This window comes from Manis javanica, chromosome 15, assembly GCF_040802235.1.
Source record: "Manis javanica isolate MJ-LG chromosome 15, MJ_LKY, whole genome shotgun sequence".
Classification (NCBI taxonomy): domain Eukaryota; kingdom Metazoa; phylum Chordata; class Mammalia; order Pholidota; family Manidae; genus Manis; species Manis javanica.
Window position 1 is genome coordinate 55,028,082 of NC_133170.1, and position 18,964 is coordinate 55,047,045.

Below are 18,964 nucleotides of genomic sequence, written 5' to 3' on the forward strand. Positions count from 1 at the left end.
TCTCTATTGTTTTTGTGTTCTCTATGTCAGTTCTCTGTATCACTAATTTCTGTTCCAATCTTTATTTCCTTTCTTCTTGCTGTAGTTTTAGTTTGCTCTTCTTTTTTCTTGTGTCTTAAGGTAGGCTATAGTTTGAAATTTTTCTTATTTTTTAATATACACATTTACAGATATGTTTCTCTCTGAGTACTGCATTAGTTGCATGCCTTAATTTTGGTATGTTGTGTCTTCATTTTCATTCATTTCCAAGTATTTTCTAATTTCCCTCATTATTTCTTCTTTGACCCAGTAGTCAGTTAGGAATGTGTTGTTAAATTTCTATGTATTTGTGAGTTTACCAAATTTCTTTCTGCTCTTGATTTCTAATTTCATTCTGTTATAGTTGGAAAACATACTTCATATTATCTTGGTCCATTCACATTTATTGAGGTTTGTTTTATGGTTTTGTATGTGGTCTATCCTTGAGAATGTTTTGTGTGTTTGAGATTTATATTCTACTGTTGCTGGGTAGAGTGTTTTATAGGTGTCTGTTAAGTCTCACTGTGTTGTAGTATTGTTTGAGTCTTCTGTGTACTTGTTGATCTTTGCCCTAGTTGTTCCATACATTATTGAAAGTGGGGTATTGAAGCCTCCAACTATTATTTTTTAATTTTCTGTTTCTCCCTTCACTTTGAGGTTTTGCTTCATGTATTTTGTTGCTGTGTTTTTAGGTGCATAGAAGTTTTAATTGTGACATCTTCCTCATGGATTGATATTCTCATCACTATAAAATGTTCCTCTTTATCTCTGGTTACATTTTTTTATTTTAAAATCTATTTTGTCTGATACTAATATAGCCACTCTAGCTTTCTGTTGGTTGGTGTTTGAATGACGTATTTTCCCATCATTCTACTTCAGTTTATTTGTATCTTTGAATATAAAATATGTCCCCTGTAGACAGCATATAGTGGGGTCTTTTTTTTTTTAATCTGATCTGATAACCTCTGCTTCTTGATTGGATTATTTAATCATCCACATTTAATGTTCTTACCTACTATGTTATTTTGGGAAAAATTTCCTTTGTGTTCCTAAGTTGTAAGTCCCCTTTCAAATTATGGTGCCTTTCTGCTTCCTTTGAGGAGTCTCCTCTGGGCTTCTCTGATGCTGATAATGAACAAGCAAAGGAGAGAATAAAAGTAGGGGCACAAGAATGAGGGTGGCCTGGAAGGGGAGTGGAAGTTGGGAGCTGTGCATTTTTGGCAGAGTGCTAGTTAGGTGCCTTCCATTCAAGACTCTCTCAAGGCCATTTTCTCGCTCCCGAGTCTTTTCCCTATCTCATACTGCTCTTTTTTTGTGGGTAAGACTCTTGGAGGTAGGGAACTTCCAGTTACTAATCTGCTCTTTGTGGTGTACCTTGTGATACACCTTTCTAGTCACTAAGGGAGAAATCAGGGTCTTTGATTTTGCACAGCTTTGAGAGGAGCTGCAGCTTAAAAGTGGAATGCTTTTCTAAAATTTAATAGCTGCCTGCCTGACAGGCAGGACTTCATGAAGGAATAATTTCCTAATTCTCACAGACAATAACTGAAAATGAATACAGTCTGGATTCAGAGTGAGTACTCAGTGGCCCTAAGGCCCATTCTCCTCTGATTTGGGGTTAACGGAGAGGAGGGAGGAGGTGGAAGTGTCACCATGCTGAGTGCAGAGGCTCTGCCTCTTCCAGGGCCCGCAGAGATGCCATTTCTGTCTGGAGAGTGAGTGGGGTGGGCATGGATGGCCCCATGGACCAAAGGGAGATGCAAAGGCGGGTCAGCTGTGCTAGTAGACTCGTTGGCAGAGCTTGGCCTGAGGAGACACTTCTGGAGAGAAAAGGAGAGGGAAGCCAAAATGACAACAAAATCAGGAGGACTTAGGAGGGAGAAAGCCAGCTCCCTCCACACACTCACAGCATGTCACTGAGGGCTGCAGACCTTCCCATAGGCCCTGGCACCGAGTCTGGGGCGACCACGCACCTCTCAAGTCCACAGTTATTCACAGAGTGGGCAGGCACTCCAGGCAGCCACCAAAGCCAGCACAGTGTTAGCCCAGAACTTCCTCCGCAGCAGAAGCCAAAGGCGCACACCTCTTTGAGGGGCTTTCCTCCCCAAGCTGAAGCTCCACTCAGACTCCCCAGCCTGGGGCTGTGAGACACTCGTCTGCTTTTAGCTCTGCTAGAGGTCAGGGTGCTGTCCACACGATCTCAGGAGTGAAGCAGTGCTGGGGGCAGCACTCTCCCCACAGAGAAGCCACCTTTCCCTTCATCTGCTCTCTTCTCTCCCGCCAGGCCTCATGCTGGCCAGCCCTGCACCTCTGCTCCTTGAACCGCGCCACTCTCGCGCATCTCGCAGGGAGAGGAGGGAGCACCACTGCCCCCGCTTCTGCTCATCGCTTCCAATGCCCGCCGCTCTCGGAACCCAGGGTGGACCTCCCCACCCACTGCTCTGCTCTGTTTTGTCCCCAGGAACTTCTGCACTATTTAATTGGTACCCTGCTCCTCCTGATCGCCTCCATCGTGGCAGCCTCCAAGAGTTACAGCCAGAGCGGACTGGTCGCTGGAGCGGTGAGGACGCTCTCGGGGAGCCTTCCGGAATGAATTCATTTCGATGCTTGTTCTTCCTCACGGGGGCAGTGAAGGGATTGTCCTCGAGGGCCTTTCTTTCGCAGAATCAGTACCCACCTTGATCCGGCCTGCAGCAGTTCCCAAAGGGCCTTAAACATGGGCCCACAGCAGAGGGTCTCAGAAGACGGATCCCCAGAGCTGTTGGCAAATTCAGACGGCCCCAGCGGCCCAGGCCTCTCTCTTACAGGCCCCTACTTCAATGGGACAAACAGGTTTTAATTCGTATGCCCATTCTAGTCATTTGCTCAGCACTATGCAGAGAAAGATTCCGAGGCCCTTTTGGGGCCCAGGAGCAAAGTACTGTGTCAGTTAGTGATATCCACCATGAGGCCTTGCTTTGCAAGTTCTGATTTTGAACAGCATTCAGGCCAGGAAATTATATTCTATACCTTTCACATCTGAGAGCCTGAATAGAAGTAGCGTGGAAATGCATAAAATTACAGTGCCATGAAGCTCTTTATATTTATCACACATATGTACATATGTGTATATACATATAGATGTAGTTATTATTATTTGAAGATCCATAGGTTCCTGTCATCTGATCTCTGATTTAGCTGATAGTTTAGTTTGGTGGCCTATGGGCCAGTACTGATTTGCCTCACTGATGAGCATCCTAGATTTTGTAAATGAGTTTTAAGAAGAGTTCGTATGTGTGACAGTTACTCTTCCATTTATTTACACACTTCACCCAGATTCTCCAGACTTCAGGCTGGGAGTGGGTTAGCGCCAGCATTCCCGAGAGGTGGACCCTCTCCTCCACAGGGCAGCGTGAGGCAGAATTTCACTGCAGAGAGGCAGCCAAGCCTGTAAGCCCTCCTGGGCCTTAAGCACCTCCCCCAACTCCCCCCACAGCCCCCAACCCCACCCTTCAGTCTAAGGAGTGGGGTGGTTCCCACCTATAGGTTGTCAACTGCCCAACTACAGGCAGGCTGCTGGAAGAAGCATAGGGAGAACTGTGCCTGACACACTGCATTTATGATTCAGGCTGCTGTGCATAACCGTGTTAGCCCTGGAATCCCAGTAAACCCCACATCGCATACACTGTCTTTGGTGCCTAGGACAAAGTCTGGGCCATGCAGGAGCCAGAAAAAATAAAAAGATATGGTCCCTGCTTATGAGAAAATGGTGTTCTAGCTTAGGAGTCGAGGCCGAGGCGCATGGAACAATAAGCGCTCAGCTGGCATTATGTGGCCGTGGAATAGACTGCTGGGCTCTGCAGTGCAGACAGTTGGAGAGACTGGGGTGGCATATAGTGTGCTAATTGTTCAGCATAGACAATGAGAGGCCAGGACAGGCTCCAATGGCTCATTATGTGGTGCAGACAATCGGTACAAAAGGAGCCAAGGAAAGGGACCTGGGGGAGGGGACGGTGGGTGTGGGCCAGCAGGGGCAGCCGCTATGTAAACCAGGAGCCAGGCTTGAACAGAAACCAAGCCCTGCCCTGGCTGCTCCTGGACCATTCCTACTGGACGCTGGCCAGTGGTTTGGGCCATGCACGTGGCAGCATGGGCTGCCCAAGGCCCTTGGAGAGGCTGGGAGCAGCTGGGCAACAAGGGGAGAGAGCATGGGCTCCAGAGCCAGACCCCCGGCTCCCGTCCTGTGTCTGGCCTGTGCTGGCTCTGTGGCCCTGGGCAAAATAGTTGATTTTCTGTCCTTCCATTTCTTCACCTGCAAAATGAGGGGGGAGAAGGAGGGAACCTGGCAGAGTGGTGAGCATTAAGGGGACCACCGCAGCTACAGGGCTTAGCACATGGGGGGCCACGGTGAGTGCCCAAAGAATTTTAGCTGCTCTAGCTGCCAGTGTTGTCCACAGCAAGGAACAGGGCTTCAGGCCTCGAAGTTGCAGACAGAGACACCAGAACGGGTACCTGCTCCTCTCCCGACCGTCTGATGAGCCAGCACCAGGCACTCTCCCTCTCTGCACCCTGTCCTCGTCTGCAGAGGAGGAGGCTGGCCTGGGCTGGGGCATGCGTCCTGAGCACAGCCTGGGTGGAGCCTCCGGAAGGAGCACTGCCTTCACTTGCTTTAGTCTAATGTTATTTAAATATGTGCAAATATAAAACTTGGTATCAAGGCCTCAGCTTCTGGCTCCCAAACAGCTGTAAAGCCAGAAAGAACAAATGCCATGCAGACAAGAATACCACACCAATACAATCCATTTGAACATTAAAATATTTAGAACTAAAATTAAAATCTACAGTTCCAGCCTTTTCTCTTTCATTAGTACAGAGGCTTGGCCCCAGCCCAGCTCTAAACCTAAAGCAGAACTTGGGTGCTGAAGTCGCCAAGAGTGAGAAGAGCCCAGAGGGGATGCCCTCGAGGCCCGGCTGCTGCCTGCCCGGGGTCCCAGCCTAGCCTGGCACCTGAGCCAGACAGGAGCTTGGGTCAAAGGATTCCCCAGCGCCCTTGGGCCATTGTTCAAGCAGGGGACAGCCAGGACTGCCTGAGAGCAGCCCTGGGAACCTCCTCCCCTCTCTCCTGTGCAGATCTTCGGCTTCATGGCCACCTTCCTCTGCCTGGCGAGTGTGTGGCTCTCCTACAAGATCTCGTGTGTGACCCAGTCAACAGGTGAGTTCCGGTGTCTGAACACAGATGATCCCAGAAGGTTCCCTCTGCTACAGGTACCACAGCTGCAGGGCTTAGCACATGGGAACGGGAGGGAGGCCCACTCTGGACTTCAGCAGTGGGGAACGGTCCTGCTGTTGGGGAGGTGGTGAGAGCACGGGGCCTGGGAGGAAAGCCATACCCAGGACCCCTGTCTCCACCACACCCAGGGACCCCTCATGTTTCAGCCTCTGATGTGAAGCATTTTCTTTACATAAGTTTCCTAATGACAAGAATAAAATGTAGAGCATTTAGAAAATACAAATAAGAAAAAAGTTGTTTTAATAAAAACCATCTATCATCATGTTATCCAGAAATAGCACCTGCTAGGCATCTGTCCTTCTGTATTTCGTCCGTCTGAATAGATGATAGCTAGCTAGTTAGCTAGATATAGAAATACAGAGATAGGTGTATAGATACGTATATTGCTTTTATCAAAAAGATCAGACTGTGTAATCTTGTAACCTGATCCTTTTCTCCTACTTAACCCACTTACAGTGCAGATATTGCCCCACGTTGTTAGCTGTTCTTCATTGCTAATCACTCATAGGCTTGAAGTAACTCCATTGTACATCTGTGCCATAGTTCACTTAATGTGTCTCCTATTTAGGGGCAGTGCATTTTATTTTTTGTTTTCTTTTTTTAGTTCCTTGCTACTAAACACTGCTCTCATGAACATCATTGTAAACACATGCCTACTCTTTTTTTACCTTTAGAATAAATTTCTAGAACTAAAATTGCCGAAGGCTTGAACCAATTATTTTGATTCCTCCACTTCTTTGATCCAGCACTTCCTTTCTTTGCTGTTTCTGTCTTTTTAAAAAATGCATTAAAATTATCAAAGCATGGACATCATATTGATTGAGTTGCCCTGCAGAAAGGTTGTCACATGAGAACTTCAGTTCCCTTCCAGTCCTCTGGCAAAAACTTACCAGGATGCTGAGTGAAAAAAGCCAGTCATAAAAGACCACAGAGTGTAGGAACCTGCTGATACAAAGTCTAGGATCAGCAAATCCAGAGACGGAAAGTGGACTAGCAGTTGCCTAGGGCTGGGGGAGGTGGGGTGTGGGTGACTGCTAATGGGTAGGGGGTTTCTTTTCAAAGTGATGAAATGTTCAAAATTGTGGTGACACTGGCACAAATGCTCTGAATAAGTTGAAAACCATGGAGATGTATACTTTAAACAAGTGAATTGCATGGTGAATTCTATCTCTGTAAAGCTGTTTAAGAAAAAAAATGAATGATGAAAAAATTAGAGAAAGTAAGAAAAAACAGGTTACTGGTAATGTCGAAAGGTGATAAATGTATAAACATTGGCATAAATATATTACTTCACATTCCAGGGAAGGGGCCGAAAGAAACAGCCAAAGGAGTAGGAGCATGTCTGTGGGGTCAGCCTGGCTGGGAGGAGGAAGTGGGGAGGCCCCTCTGCACCGTGACTTTTTTTCTTCTTTTTTAGAAAAGTATTCAAAAAGAATAAAATAGCCACAGTGACAGTTGGCTGGGGCAGGAAGGACACTGAGCAGAGCCTGGCTCAGCCCTCGTGTGGCTTCTGGGTGGGCCCTGCCCTGGCAAGTCGTCCTGACTTTGCCATTTCCTTCCCCAGACGCAACTGCCTGATGACCAGAGCCCGTCCCCAACCGCAGGAGGCCCCGCCCCGCAGGAGGCGTGGCCAGCATACCCGAGGATCTTAGAGCGGGCCCGAGGAAACACTTTAGAACCTGTGTTAATGTGCCAAAGTTCTGCTCAGGCTGGTGGGTACAGGAGGGGCCTTCGCCTTCCTCCTGGGCTCCTGGGCTGGTCTGAGCCCCTCTCTCCAGGCTTCCTTGGGGAAGAAAGCAGCCTCCAGGGAAATCCGGACTCTCCCTCTTGCTTTTAGAACTGCCTCAGGGACTGTGACCACACTGAGCACCACAGTGGAGGGGTTTCTGAAACTCCTGCATACATGAGCTTCTACTTCACATTCCTCAGGGGAGTGAAGCTGCCTTAAATCCTCTCTTCAAAAACAAAGCCATCCTAATTTATCTAGCTCAGAAACCTGGCCTTGAAGATACCCTCTTTCTTAAGTGAGGAGTGCCTGTTAGGAGCGCTATGTGGTCAGTCTGTCTCCAAACAGGAGAGCTAGCATCTCCTTCCCCATTTCTCCCTTTGTTACTGTCGTGTGCTTGTGTTTGTGTGTTTTTAAATAAAATATTGGCCAATTGCAGCAGGATTTCTTATTCAACTAGAAGGCTGTAAAACCAGGAATGAAGTGAAGGGGCCCACAAAGCTAGCACTCGACGCTCCCTGGGGGCACCTGGGTGTATGTGCCCCACTGAAGGTGAGGGGGTAAAGGATGCACTAGATGCTGGCCGTCAAGATCTGCATATTTTCAACGTAAATTGTTATTAAGGGTGGAAGGCAGTATTGTTCACACAAGACATAAAACTACTCACAAGCAACTGAGGCCACCTAGAAAAGAAGGATGTGGGCGGTCTGCCCACATCGCCCAACATGAATGAACCCAAAGACGTTAGGTGAAGTGAGCCAGACACAAAAGGGCAGATACTGTATGATTCCACTTTCAGGAGGGCCCAGGAGTAGAGATGGAGAGGGGAGAGCTGGCTGCCAGGGTCGGTGGGGAGGGAAAGGGGCAGTTAGTGCTGAGTGGGCACAGTTTCCGTTTGGGGTGATGAAAGTCCTGGAGGTGCATGGTGGTGACAGTTGCACAACAGTGTGAATGTGTGTAATGCCACTGCACTGTACACCAGAAATTGTTCAAACAGTAACTTTGATGTACTTTCTACCACAATTTTTTTTAAAGCAATGCATACCTTCTTTCTAGGCACCTAAGTAGCTGAAAAAACTATTTGGGGGATGCAGGGAGACAGAGACCCAATCACACCCAAACCGGAGTAGGCATCGCAGCCCAACAGAGGCGGGGGCCATCATCTAACCGCTCTGCATTCGGTCCTGGAATACAAGCTATGGGATGTGTCTGTCTTCTCTAAATCAGGCCCTCACCCCGGGAGCAGTGCCCATGTGTAGCCCACACTCTCCCCACACCGCCCCAGCTCCCAGAACAGGGAGGTGGCTCCCTGAGCTGCTGCAGCCAAGCAGGACTGTGCAAAGATGGGAGAGGGGGGAAGACTGGGTGCATGGGAGACAGGGGCTGTGCCGAGGGCAACCTGAGGCCCCGGGAAAGGGTGTCAGCACCTGTGATTGCAAGGGGCACGGAGAGAGGAGGCCACAGCCGGTCTGCCCACGTTGCCCAAGAGCAGCCAGCCGCAGGCCAGAGCCTCCCACAGCTGGCCTTGCCCTTGGGGAGGAAAGGAAGCTGGAAGGTGACGCTCTTCCTCAGACAGTCCTCTGCCACAGATGTTTTCCCACAAGAAAGACTGCTTGTCCCAGAGGCGCTAGACAGCGGCTTTGGTGTGATTTCCTCCCTGTGGTGGGTGGTGTGTAGCCATAGAACTGCCCTACAGGGAAGTCCGCCTACCCTGGGCGCATTGGCAGGGCAGCAGGGAGGCCCCAGGAGGGAGCCGAGGGGAAGGTTACAGACAGAGCTGGACTGGAGTCGAGTCCAGGTCTGCCTGTCTTCTGGGCCTGGCCTGTGAGCTCCCCACCAGGGCCTCTGGGATGGCAAGGCCAGAGCCAGCCCGTGCCAGCTGGAGCCATCCACAAGCAGTTGGCCCTGATGTCTACAGACAGCTCCAGGGAAGGAGACAAGCGTGGTCCTGCAGGAGGCCCTGGTGTCACAGCCGCATGCTAGAGGCTTCTCTTCCAGACAGCTTCCCTCTTAGCCCTCAGCCGGGCGTCCAGCCGGGCACCAGTGACCCAGAGCTGGCCCTCTCCCCCACCACCACCTCGCAGGCCATTTCCTTAGCGTGAAAGGCTAACTTAAGTTGCCATGGGAACGCAGAAGGTCTCAGGACTCTACCTCGGCCACTGCCACATCCCCCCTGGGTGGTGGTTTCTGAACTGCATCCTGTGAATTCCCAGAGGTGCTTCAGGGGGCTCACAGATGTCTGATTTTATGCACAAAATACATGCTGACACCTTAAAACACGCCCTCTGGCCGGCAAGGGCAAACCCTGAGGCCTGCCGCACCTCTCACCCCACCTCCCGCACAGGCAGCCCGGCCTCAGGCAGCCCTGGGGAAGGCTGCCTCGCCTAGCGGCCTCCGAATCCGAGTTAGGGAAGCCCAAGAGCAAGGCCGCCAGAAAGCGCGCTGCCTTCGGGGCGCGGGGATGCCTCCGTCCTGCGCTACCAAGACAGAGGGATGAATCCAAAGATATCTCCTTATCCAAGCTGTGAGCTTTGCAAATTAATTCCATTATTTTTATGGGCTTTTATAATAAGAAAATGTTATAAATTTATCATTTATGTTAATGTATTTCCTGATGTATCTAATGGGGTTTCATATGATTAAGTTTGAAAAAAGGGATTTCTCTGCTTAAAAAGAAAAGGAAACCCGAGAGATGAAGGGCGCTGCCAGGCTGGCCACTGCGCAGCAGATGGCTTCAAGGGCCACCGGCCCAGGTCGGAGGGGGCAGACAGCTGGGGGACTCCCTCATGAGGACCTCGGTGAGAACAAACACCTGGAGCCTTGGGCGCTTGGAAGGAGACTGAAGCAACTGCTGGACTGTGAGGGATTTACTGTAATTTTCATTATACATAGAAAACTATGCAAATTTAAAAAAAGACCACCTTGAACTCCATAGAGCTGTACAAAAAAGTAAATGTCATGGTATGAGGCGTACGACTGGCTCAGTTCTGAATAGCGATGACCGCCATGAAACTATTTTTAAAACCCTCCCTCCCCCCTCAAGGGCTGCGTGTGGAGGGGCAGCTGACCCGGTGTCGTCTGCTGGGCTGGCCGCCAAGTGCTGCCAAATGTCCCAAGTGACACCGGCCAGTGGAAATCTGGATTTCTTAGACAACACATTTTCTGTTTTTAATGTTGCCAGATAAACTTAATTTTAAAAGATACACTTGAGGCCAAACAAAACCTGTGCGAGGGCTCATTGCGGCCCCCCGGCCTTGCGGTTGTGAGAAGGCGCGGTAAGCCCGGGAGGCGTGGGCGGGGACACTAGGCCTTCCCCGGGAAGCCCAGGACCCTGCCGGGGGCCGCCCAGCCTGCAGGCCGCGCCGCTACCCCTCCGCCCCGCACACCGTCCTGGTGCGAAATACCAGCCGAGCCACAGGGGACGCAGAGGCCCGGCCCCGCCCCCTCACCCTGCGCCGCGCGGGCCCTCTTGTGGCCAGCGGGGAGCCCTGCCGCCCTTCGGCCCGGAAGGCCCCGAAATCCCAGCACGGACGAGCAGCACATTTTGTTTGGACCTCAGCAGCACAGATTAATCATAATCCTGGCTTCATGACACTCTCACACTCCGATCATTGGTCCATGACAATTTTATACCTTAGCTACCTTTATTCTTCCCCTCTCATCACCCTGCCCCATTTCCCCTCTCCCGCTCCCATGATAACCTCCTAAATCTTTCATTCACCGCATCATTGCTCCTGTTATGTATAGTTCCATTGTAGCTACATGTATGCAATTATGGTAGTTATTTATAATTAAATGGCAGGGACACCACGCTGTATGTAACCTTTTGGGACTTTATTCACTGACCACTATATTGCTGTAACAGACATCCCCTTTATGCAACAGTTTACATCCCCTTGGCCTCGCTGATTTCTTGATTCAGCTACCGCTGCACAGCCAGCCCTGCAAGGACTGACACCCTGCTTCAGGCCTCCAGGGACACCTCCTGACTGTTATGCTTGGCTGTAGATGCTGCCATAGGAGGCACTCAGCCCGCACACGTGGGCAGCTGGAAAGTGGGGGAGAGTGCCTGCCTTGTGCAGTAATATTGGCCAATGGGACACAGGAATCAGTGGGGACATTTGTCCCCCTCTCCTGGGGCAGGATGTCCTGAGGTGGGTTTTATATAGCCTCTCTAAGGGTATTCCTACAGGACCAGCAGGGAATCACTTCCCCAGTAGGGAAGTGGTGGCCAGCTCAGTGACGCATCCTTGTATTGGCTCACTCTCCTTTCCTGTTTCACTCCACACAGGTGGCTCAGCTGGATACGAGGGGTAAGCTGAAAATGAGGTGGCCTGCACTGATGGCCTTACTCAGGCCAGAAGACAGCAGTGAAGGGAAATAATGCCCAGGGTCAAAGCTCTGGGTGGTACATCTGGTCGCCCACTCTGGTGGCAGTGGCCCAAGGAAAGAAAACACACAGCCTGGGGGAGAGGTGAAAGGCAAGGGGCCTGAAGGAGAGAGACCTGTAGCCCCTGAGAGGGTGGGAGTGGGGGGCAGAAAGCTACTAGAACTCTAACAGACAAGTCATTTGAACAGGAAGTGGATTCCCTACAAAATTAAAATTCTGGGTAATGAGGCCACTGAATGCCAGAGAAAAGGTATCCCAGGAAAAAACGCATCACAGACGCATGTATTTTTATGATTAAAAGCCAAGGGAGTGATGGGCATGCATCGCTGGGAGAGCAGGGCCAGCGAGGGGGCTCTGAGTAGCAGCCACCAAACCCTAGAGCGGATTCCCCTGCTCCTGTGGAGCCAGAACCTGAGGCTGAGCTGATTCGACTCAGGCTGGACAATTACAGTGGTGGGACAAGCAGGGACTGGAACCAGGCATGGGACTGGGTCTGCAGTTCAACCCCACCCTGGAGGCAGCCCCAAATGTTCCTAAACTTACCAGAGAGCAGTTGTACTTTGTGGTTCTGTGAAAATTTGGTCGGTCAGTCTAGACTCTGCTTGCTGTTCTTTTGCAAGAATTTGCTCACAGGATCCATTCATTGGACATTTGTCGGGACCCCGTTGGGGGCTCATGTAAGTGTCAGTCAGATGCAGAGGAGATTGGTGTTTACCCATAAAGCCAGCCAAGCCCAACCATTGAAACAATGCCTCTTCCTGGGACAAGAAAAGGTGCATGGTCCTCTCACACCAGGGTTTGTTTTGGTCAGGCAGCATGCTACGCAAAGTTCAAAGCTCCCTTTAAGTTGAGCACTCTTGTCAGGCCAGTGGGAGCTGGGACATTACAGTAGACTATGGAAGCTTAAAGAACATGGTCATTCATTTCCACAGGGCCCAACATCAAAGTGAACGAGTGTCCTGGTTTACAGCCTAGTGTATTGCCAACACTTTCTTTTTTAGATCCCTGGGGGTGGGCTAGGGGCGTGGGGATCAGTTTGCCTTCCCCTGACATAGTATCTGGTACACAGTTTTATCACCCTGAATTCTCCTGTGATAGAGCATCAGAGGACTGGACCCACCTGGTATAATGTGACCTGTTGGGGGATATGCAGACATTTCCATGATGGCTCCACAGGGAAAACTGCCTTCGCTGCAGCACATGCCCCCCGAGCACAGCTGACAAAAGACAGATGGGCCCCAAATGAGGACGACACCCAAGTAAACTGCATCCCAAGTGGCTGTCTCTGGAAGCTGAGTCACAATACAAGGAGTTATTTCATCAACAAATACACAAACTTTGTAGTGGCCACCAAGTGCAAAAGAAGCGGTCCCACACCCAAACTGGCTGCTTTGCATTATGGCTATTAGGGACAGTACATCCCAAACCTGCCAATATTCCTACAGTCCCCACCCCATGCCATCAGCCATGTGGCACATTTGAGTAAAGGCCCTAACAAATATTCTGGAAGCGGTCAGGCTGCAGTAAGACACCTTACCCAGAGCCTCTGCTTTCAGCCCGCAAGGAAGTGCAGGTGCCCAGGATTGAATGCAGTTGACTGGGGCCTCTAGCAAGGCCCTCTGACCTCTGAGCCTTTGAATGTGAGGACTTCCTCCGGCTGTTAAGAGGCAAGTGCTGAGCCCTAACTGAAACGAGTCTCCAACTGGACATTCTCATCCTGCAATTCTGCACTAAATTCCATAGAAGGGACAAGCTCCAGAAAGCCCTCTGATGAGGAGAAAAATGGATCTTCCAAGTAAGAGCCAAACTCAGCCTCTAAGCCTTCAGCCATCTTCACAAACAGGCTGCCCATCCATTAGATAGAAATTGTGTCTTCCCTAATAAACTGCTGGCTTAGTAACAGTCTCACGTACAAAATAGGCCAGCTGACGAGAACCACTTATGAAAGAGCCCACTGGCCTCCAACGTGAGCAGGTCCTGTGCGATGCTACAGCCGCCCAGTGATGGCTGATGGCCAGTGGCCCACAGCAGCAGACCCCCATACAGTGGGCTGGACATGTGGGACTTCCAGCCAGAGTGCACCATTCCCGAATGACTGAATAATATCTGCATATAGGCTCATGGCCTGTCACTCACAGCCTATCTGTATGGTCAGGTATTTGAACCACCTGGCAATGGACTAGAAGAGACATACCACATATTTGGTGCACTCCCACCACCCATGAGACATATAACTATTTAATTACAGACTCAATATTTATGTTACATATATGGTTACATGAAGCAACCATATCTAGAAAAAAAAAAGCATTTATATAAACTTACATGAGAAAAAAAAAGCCAATAAACATACAGTCATCATCTCTCCCTACAGGCCAGTGGGCTGTGCTTAAATGCACCATGTGTATGCAAGGACCGTAAAGGACTGAGATGCCCAGTACGAAACTACAGAAGCCATTCTTAACTGCAAAGACTCTATTACGTGCCACCTGTACCAGACTCTTTGATGACCTCGCCAAGGCCAGCTGACTCTATTACATGCCACCTGTACCAGACTCTTCGATGACCTCTCCAAGGCCAGCTGGTCTGTCTTCACCTATAGCCAAGTTGCATGTGATAATCCGCTCTGCTTCCCTGAGCTGCTAGGCACTCACGGGCTTTTGCACCTGATTTGACCTCAACAGACCAATGGATGGGTAGTTCATTTTGTTCACATCTGTGTAGACAAACTCAGGCACTTTGTCTCAGGTATTCTAGGCCACCCTTCTCTGCTCAGTTTATTGGTAACAAAGTGGCAACTCCTGGGTCCAGAAAGGAGGACAATGTGGCTCATCCCTAAGGGGACAACAGATCTCATCAGGTACGAGTGTGTCTGACTCCAGGAAGTACAGAGGCCAAGGGGAAGTGAGCAGCTCTCTTTTCCTATTACAAATATGGACAACCTGTCCCAAATGTCCTTGTTCTCTCCTCTAGTTGCCATGATAAATATGTCACCCCACCTAACCGAGCTGTAGGACCCCAAGGGACAGGGATGGGTTAAGAAAAATCTGGATGACTCTGCAGGTTCATTTCCTCCCTCATTTTAGTAGCTTATTGGAGAGATGACTCCAAAGATCTGAGTTAGCACAATGGAGAAATATATTGATTCTGGCCCATGAGCTCTTGAGGGTCCCTTTTCTACTAAGGCCACTCCTTTACAGAGAGCTTCCTTTCTTACATATTTGCATAACTCCCCTGTCGCTGCTTCCAACTTCCTTACATACGTGTGGAGCACTGTGGGACAGGGCTCCTCTCTGCATGGAGTCCATTTATGTCCAGCACAGATTACAGGGTAATGAAGGTTCAGGGAACTACACACACTCGACTTCTAATTTGCCTAGTTTCCCCCAATAAGTCTTGCTTTATATCTGTACCAAGAGGCACAATGTGTTAAACTGGACAGCTCCACATCTACAGAGAACATCTATATTCCACTGGGTGAACATCTGTCCCCACTAATTTACACTCAAGTAAAAGTATCATTTCATCAGAGAATGCTCATCAACGCCTGGAGCTACCACTGGAAAGCGCCCTTTGGGGCCTGTCCCACTTGCCTCTGTGCCGCCGCGAGAACATGCTGAGGCCACCTGCTGGGGGTCCTGAGGAACGTGTGGAGGACCTTGTTCCCCAGCTGACAATAGGCTGCCCCAGAAGAATGAGCTTCCCGCCAACAGCAAGCCTGTGCCTAGGTGGCAAGCCTCACCTAGACCAGAAGAGCCACTAACTACAGCCAAGACCCACAGTACTCAAGTACTTTTAAGTCACTGAGTTTTGGGGTTACTGGCACGCATCATTATTGGTGGCAGTGGAGAGAGCGGGGACCAAGGTGATTTAAAACTTCAGGGTCTCCATCTAGAACACCAATGCCAGAGGCTGGTTTTATTAAGAGCTGGTTTCTTCTGTTGCCCATGTACGTTTTAGGTTAAACCCGATTTATGACGATTCCAAGGGCAGGAGCACGGGGCTGACATTGGTTTGTCCAGCACCAATAGCAGGTTCCAGTTCGCCCCCAGTGCAACAATCTTTCTGTAGATGCTAGATCCTCTAAACACAGATGAGAGGAGGGTAACTGGTGGCTGGGAGAAGCACCCAGAAGGCAGGCCATGAGCGCAGGTGGCGGGGTCAGAACCTGAGGATCAAATAAAAAGGGCTGAGCCACTGGAAACCTAGAGCTCACACTCCCGAATGAGAACATGGAACCAACATGAGGAAGATTCAGTAAACACAACAAACAGGGAAATTAGCACCAAAAGAACTTAAGATCTTAGTAGAATCATCTGAAAGAAAATGTAGTAAATGAAGTTAAAAACTCAATGAAGCTGCTGAACAGAAAATTAGAGTTACAATTTAATGAATAGGTTAAATACAGCTTTGAGAAAAAAATTAGTGTTTCAGGCTCCCATCCAGAACATGGCACATAAAGAAGCAGAAGATATTAAAGGGAGGTTAAATGTCATAGTGGATAGAATGAGAAAGTCCCACATACATATAATAGGGGCACTAGATTCAGATGGAGAGTAAGTGAAGCCAACTTCAAAGTAAAAACTAAGTTTTTCAGAAATGAAGAACGTCAATCCTCACACCACAGCATTCTTCATCCCTACCCAGTTAAATACAAATAAACCCACCTTGACATCTTCCAGTGGAACTCAATACCAGATGCCAAGATAAAGCCTTAAAAGAACCAAATATCATCTACTATGAATGCAGACTGACAGCAGACTTCTGCAATGTTAGGGCTCAAAGGACAATGGACTCTCTTTGAAGTGATAAGGAAAAATAACCGTCAATCTGGAATTCTACATCCAGCTTAGCTTTACATCCTTTTAAAAAGTAAGGGCAAAATAAACACATTTTTAGACTCCTGTCTAAATGAAAACCAACACTGAGTTAGAAGAAAATGGAATTCAACAATAAGGGGTACACTGCAAAGAAGCAATGGTGAGCAAAAGAGAAAATATTTTATCAGCAAATCTAAAAAGCAGTAACAGCATTAAGACAATGACAATGGCCAACTTGACAGGGTAAGATAAATTTAAACCACTGGGCAAAAACACACAATAAGTGGGAAAAACTTATAGGCATTAATTCTAAGGTCTTAGTATGTTAAATGGATGGGTAGGAGGACCAATTAACTTTGCAAATTTTTATGAAGTCAAAATGTAAGAGTATTACTGAAGAATTCTAGCTAATAGAAGTGGAAGAAACGACAGACTTTTGCAGTCACCATTTGCAACTCCTAATAAAATAACAGACTTAGACAAAGATTAATGGGTGGAACTTCTGAGCTAAAACCTGGTGGACAACTTTACAGTGGGAAGGATCAGGCTGTCAGCACCTGACCCACTGATCAAATGGCCATGGTGTGTGGTTCTGCTCCACCTGGTCAAATACACGGCATCACCTATAAGAAGCCTTGAAAAAAAGAAAAAGACTAACCTGAATTTAAGCAAGCTAATTTTAGAGCTATCTTCCAGTTTAGGGGGAATATTGTGACTAGAGGAAAGAAACACAAGAACACAAATAAACCCAGACTGTGAAATACCCAACAGGGATCCACAGTTAGAGGTAACAGAGGACACCAGCAACATTGCTGAATACAAGATCAACAAAAACCAATCACATTCCTATTCCACTAACCATGTAACACGCAATTTTAAAGTAAAGATCCCATTCTGGGTAGCTACACAAATAAAGAATCTAGGATAAATCAGACAAAAGACATGTAAGACCTTTATGAAGAAAACTGTAGAACTTAACTGAAAGACAATAAAAGCCTTAATTCAGCGGAGATCCCATGTTCATGACTGTGAAATTCAATCATAAATTCTTTCCCCCAAAATTAACCCATAAATCCAATGCAATTCAAAAAAAATCAACAAGGGTTTTTAACTTGCCAAAATAACCTTAAAATTTTATAGTAAAAGGTGAAGTGCTTCTGTTACCTTCCTCTTGATTTTATTGTAAACCTAAAACTGTTCTAGTCTCTAAAATGAAAAGAAAATGAGGTGTCAAATACAGAACACTTTTGAACTTGCCTTATCAGATACTAAGATTTTATTAAGTCTGTAGTATTAGCACTGGTATAGAAAAATAGCCCAAGCCAGCACCAGACTCATAACATGTACATAAACTTGGCAACACTACTAGTCACTTGCTGAAACAATAAATCAGATGGTATGAGGTAATCACACCATACATAAAAATCAAGGTAAAATCAAGTACTAACTATAAAAGGTAGAACTCTTTAAAATATTTTAGAAAGTAAGAACATCTCTGACGTTGAGCTAACCATAGAAACAAAGTTAAAACATAGACCAATGACTTTGTGAAGGTATTTCTAAGATGTATTACTAACAAAAGATAATATCCACAATATGTCAAGAACTCTCAAATGAGAAAGGAAAAATTCAGTATGACAAAAATAAAAGAGGGCAAAGGATATGAACAAACAACTCACAGATGTGTGGAAGCCTAAGCAGTCAACAAACAAATGAAGAGATGAACAGGCTCACCAGTAATATGGGGAACCTAAAACAAAATGACACGCTCTCAGCCCCAGGCTGGCAACGTGCTGAGTTGAACTAGTATTAAGCACAAGCCAAGAATGGGGAAAGCAGCACACTCGCTCGCTGCTGGTGAGCCCTCCTCCCCTTTGGCAGACCCACTGGGAAACACTGAGCCACACTGAGACCCTCTGCCCCACAATTTCCGTTCTAAGTACACACCTGACAAACTCTCACACATGTGCACGAGACATTCACGTATGTCTGCCCACTGTAACACTGGGTGAGACAGTCAAAAACAAAACTGTGTTAAAATTTTTCTATCCACAGGGGAATGGTAATTGTGGCATAGTCATACAATGTTATATCAAATAGTTAAAATGAATGAACTAGAGTTACTTGTTATCAGATAAATTTCAAAACACTGGATTGAAAATTTCAAGTTATGAAAGGATACATATAGCACAAACACCATGTTATACATTGTTTTATCTGCATTTATAGTACAAATAAAAACAGGAAAGATAACAAAATTAGAGGTGGTGGTACGTCATTTTTTTTATAGCTTCATTTTGTCTTTTAAACAAAGACCCTTGGAACAAATATGGCAAATGTTAAGATCTACTGAAGCTGAGTGCTGTACAATAGGTGTTATTTTCTGTATTTCCAGTGCTTTACATGTTTCAATAATTAAAAATAGAAGAAATGGAAAGACATCATGGGAAGAACACCACCTCCCTCTTTGAGGAAACCAGTTTTACATTATTTATAGCATTGTAATTTAGTCTAAAAAAAGTTAGCTCTTCTATTTTTAATTGTTTGGGGGTAGTCAGGTCTACAAAAGTTTCTTAAACTGGGAATTTTATGTCTCCTAGCTGGGGAACAATCCATAGCATGCTTATAACAGCTCCCGCTGATTCCCAGCCCAGTGGCCCTTTCTCATGCCAACGGAACTGATTTTGTACAGGTGTCAGAAGCCAGCCAAATGCTTCCACGGCTATCACAACCTAAGGTGG

The 18,964-nt window shown here is 47.6% G+C and overlaps 1 protein-coding gene across 2 annotated transcripts in view; it reads left to right on the forward strand.

Moving 5' to 3' along the window:
* The window catches only part of CMTM7 (CKLF like MARVEL transmembrane domain containing 7), a 55,342-nt gene extending 38,426 nt beyond the window's left edge, over window positions 1-16,916 (forward strand). Inside the window, exons 3-5 of one of the 2 annotated variants that reach the window (XM_037008634.2) lie at window positions 2,480-2,578; window positions 5,128-5,209; window positions 13,778-16,916. In XM_037008634.2, coding sequence (XP_036864529.1) covers window positions 2,480-2,578; window positions 5,128-5,209; window positions 13,778-13,824 — 228 coding nt within the window. In that variant the 3' untranslated portion in view covers window positions 13,825-16,916. Of the gene's footprint in view, window positions 1-2,479; window positions 2,579-5,127; window positions 5,210-6,851; window positions 7,452-13,777 lie in introns of those variants that run through there. The other variant, XM_037008635.2, reaches the window with a different exon arrangement.
* Window positions 16,917-18,964: the final 2,048 nt, after the last annotated feature.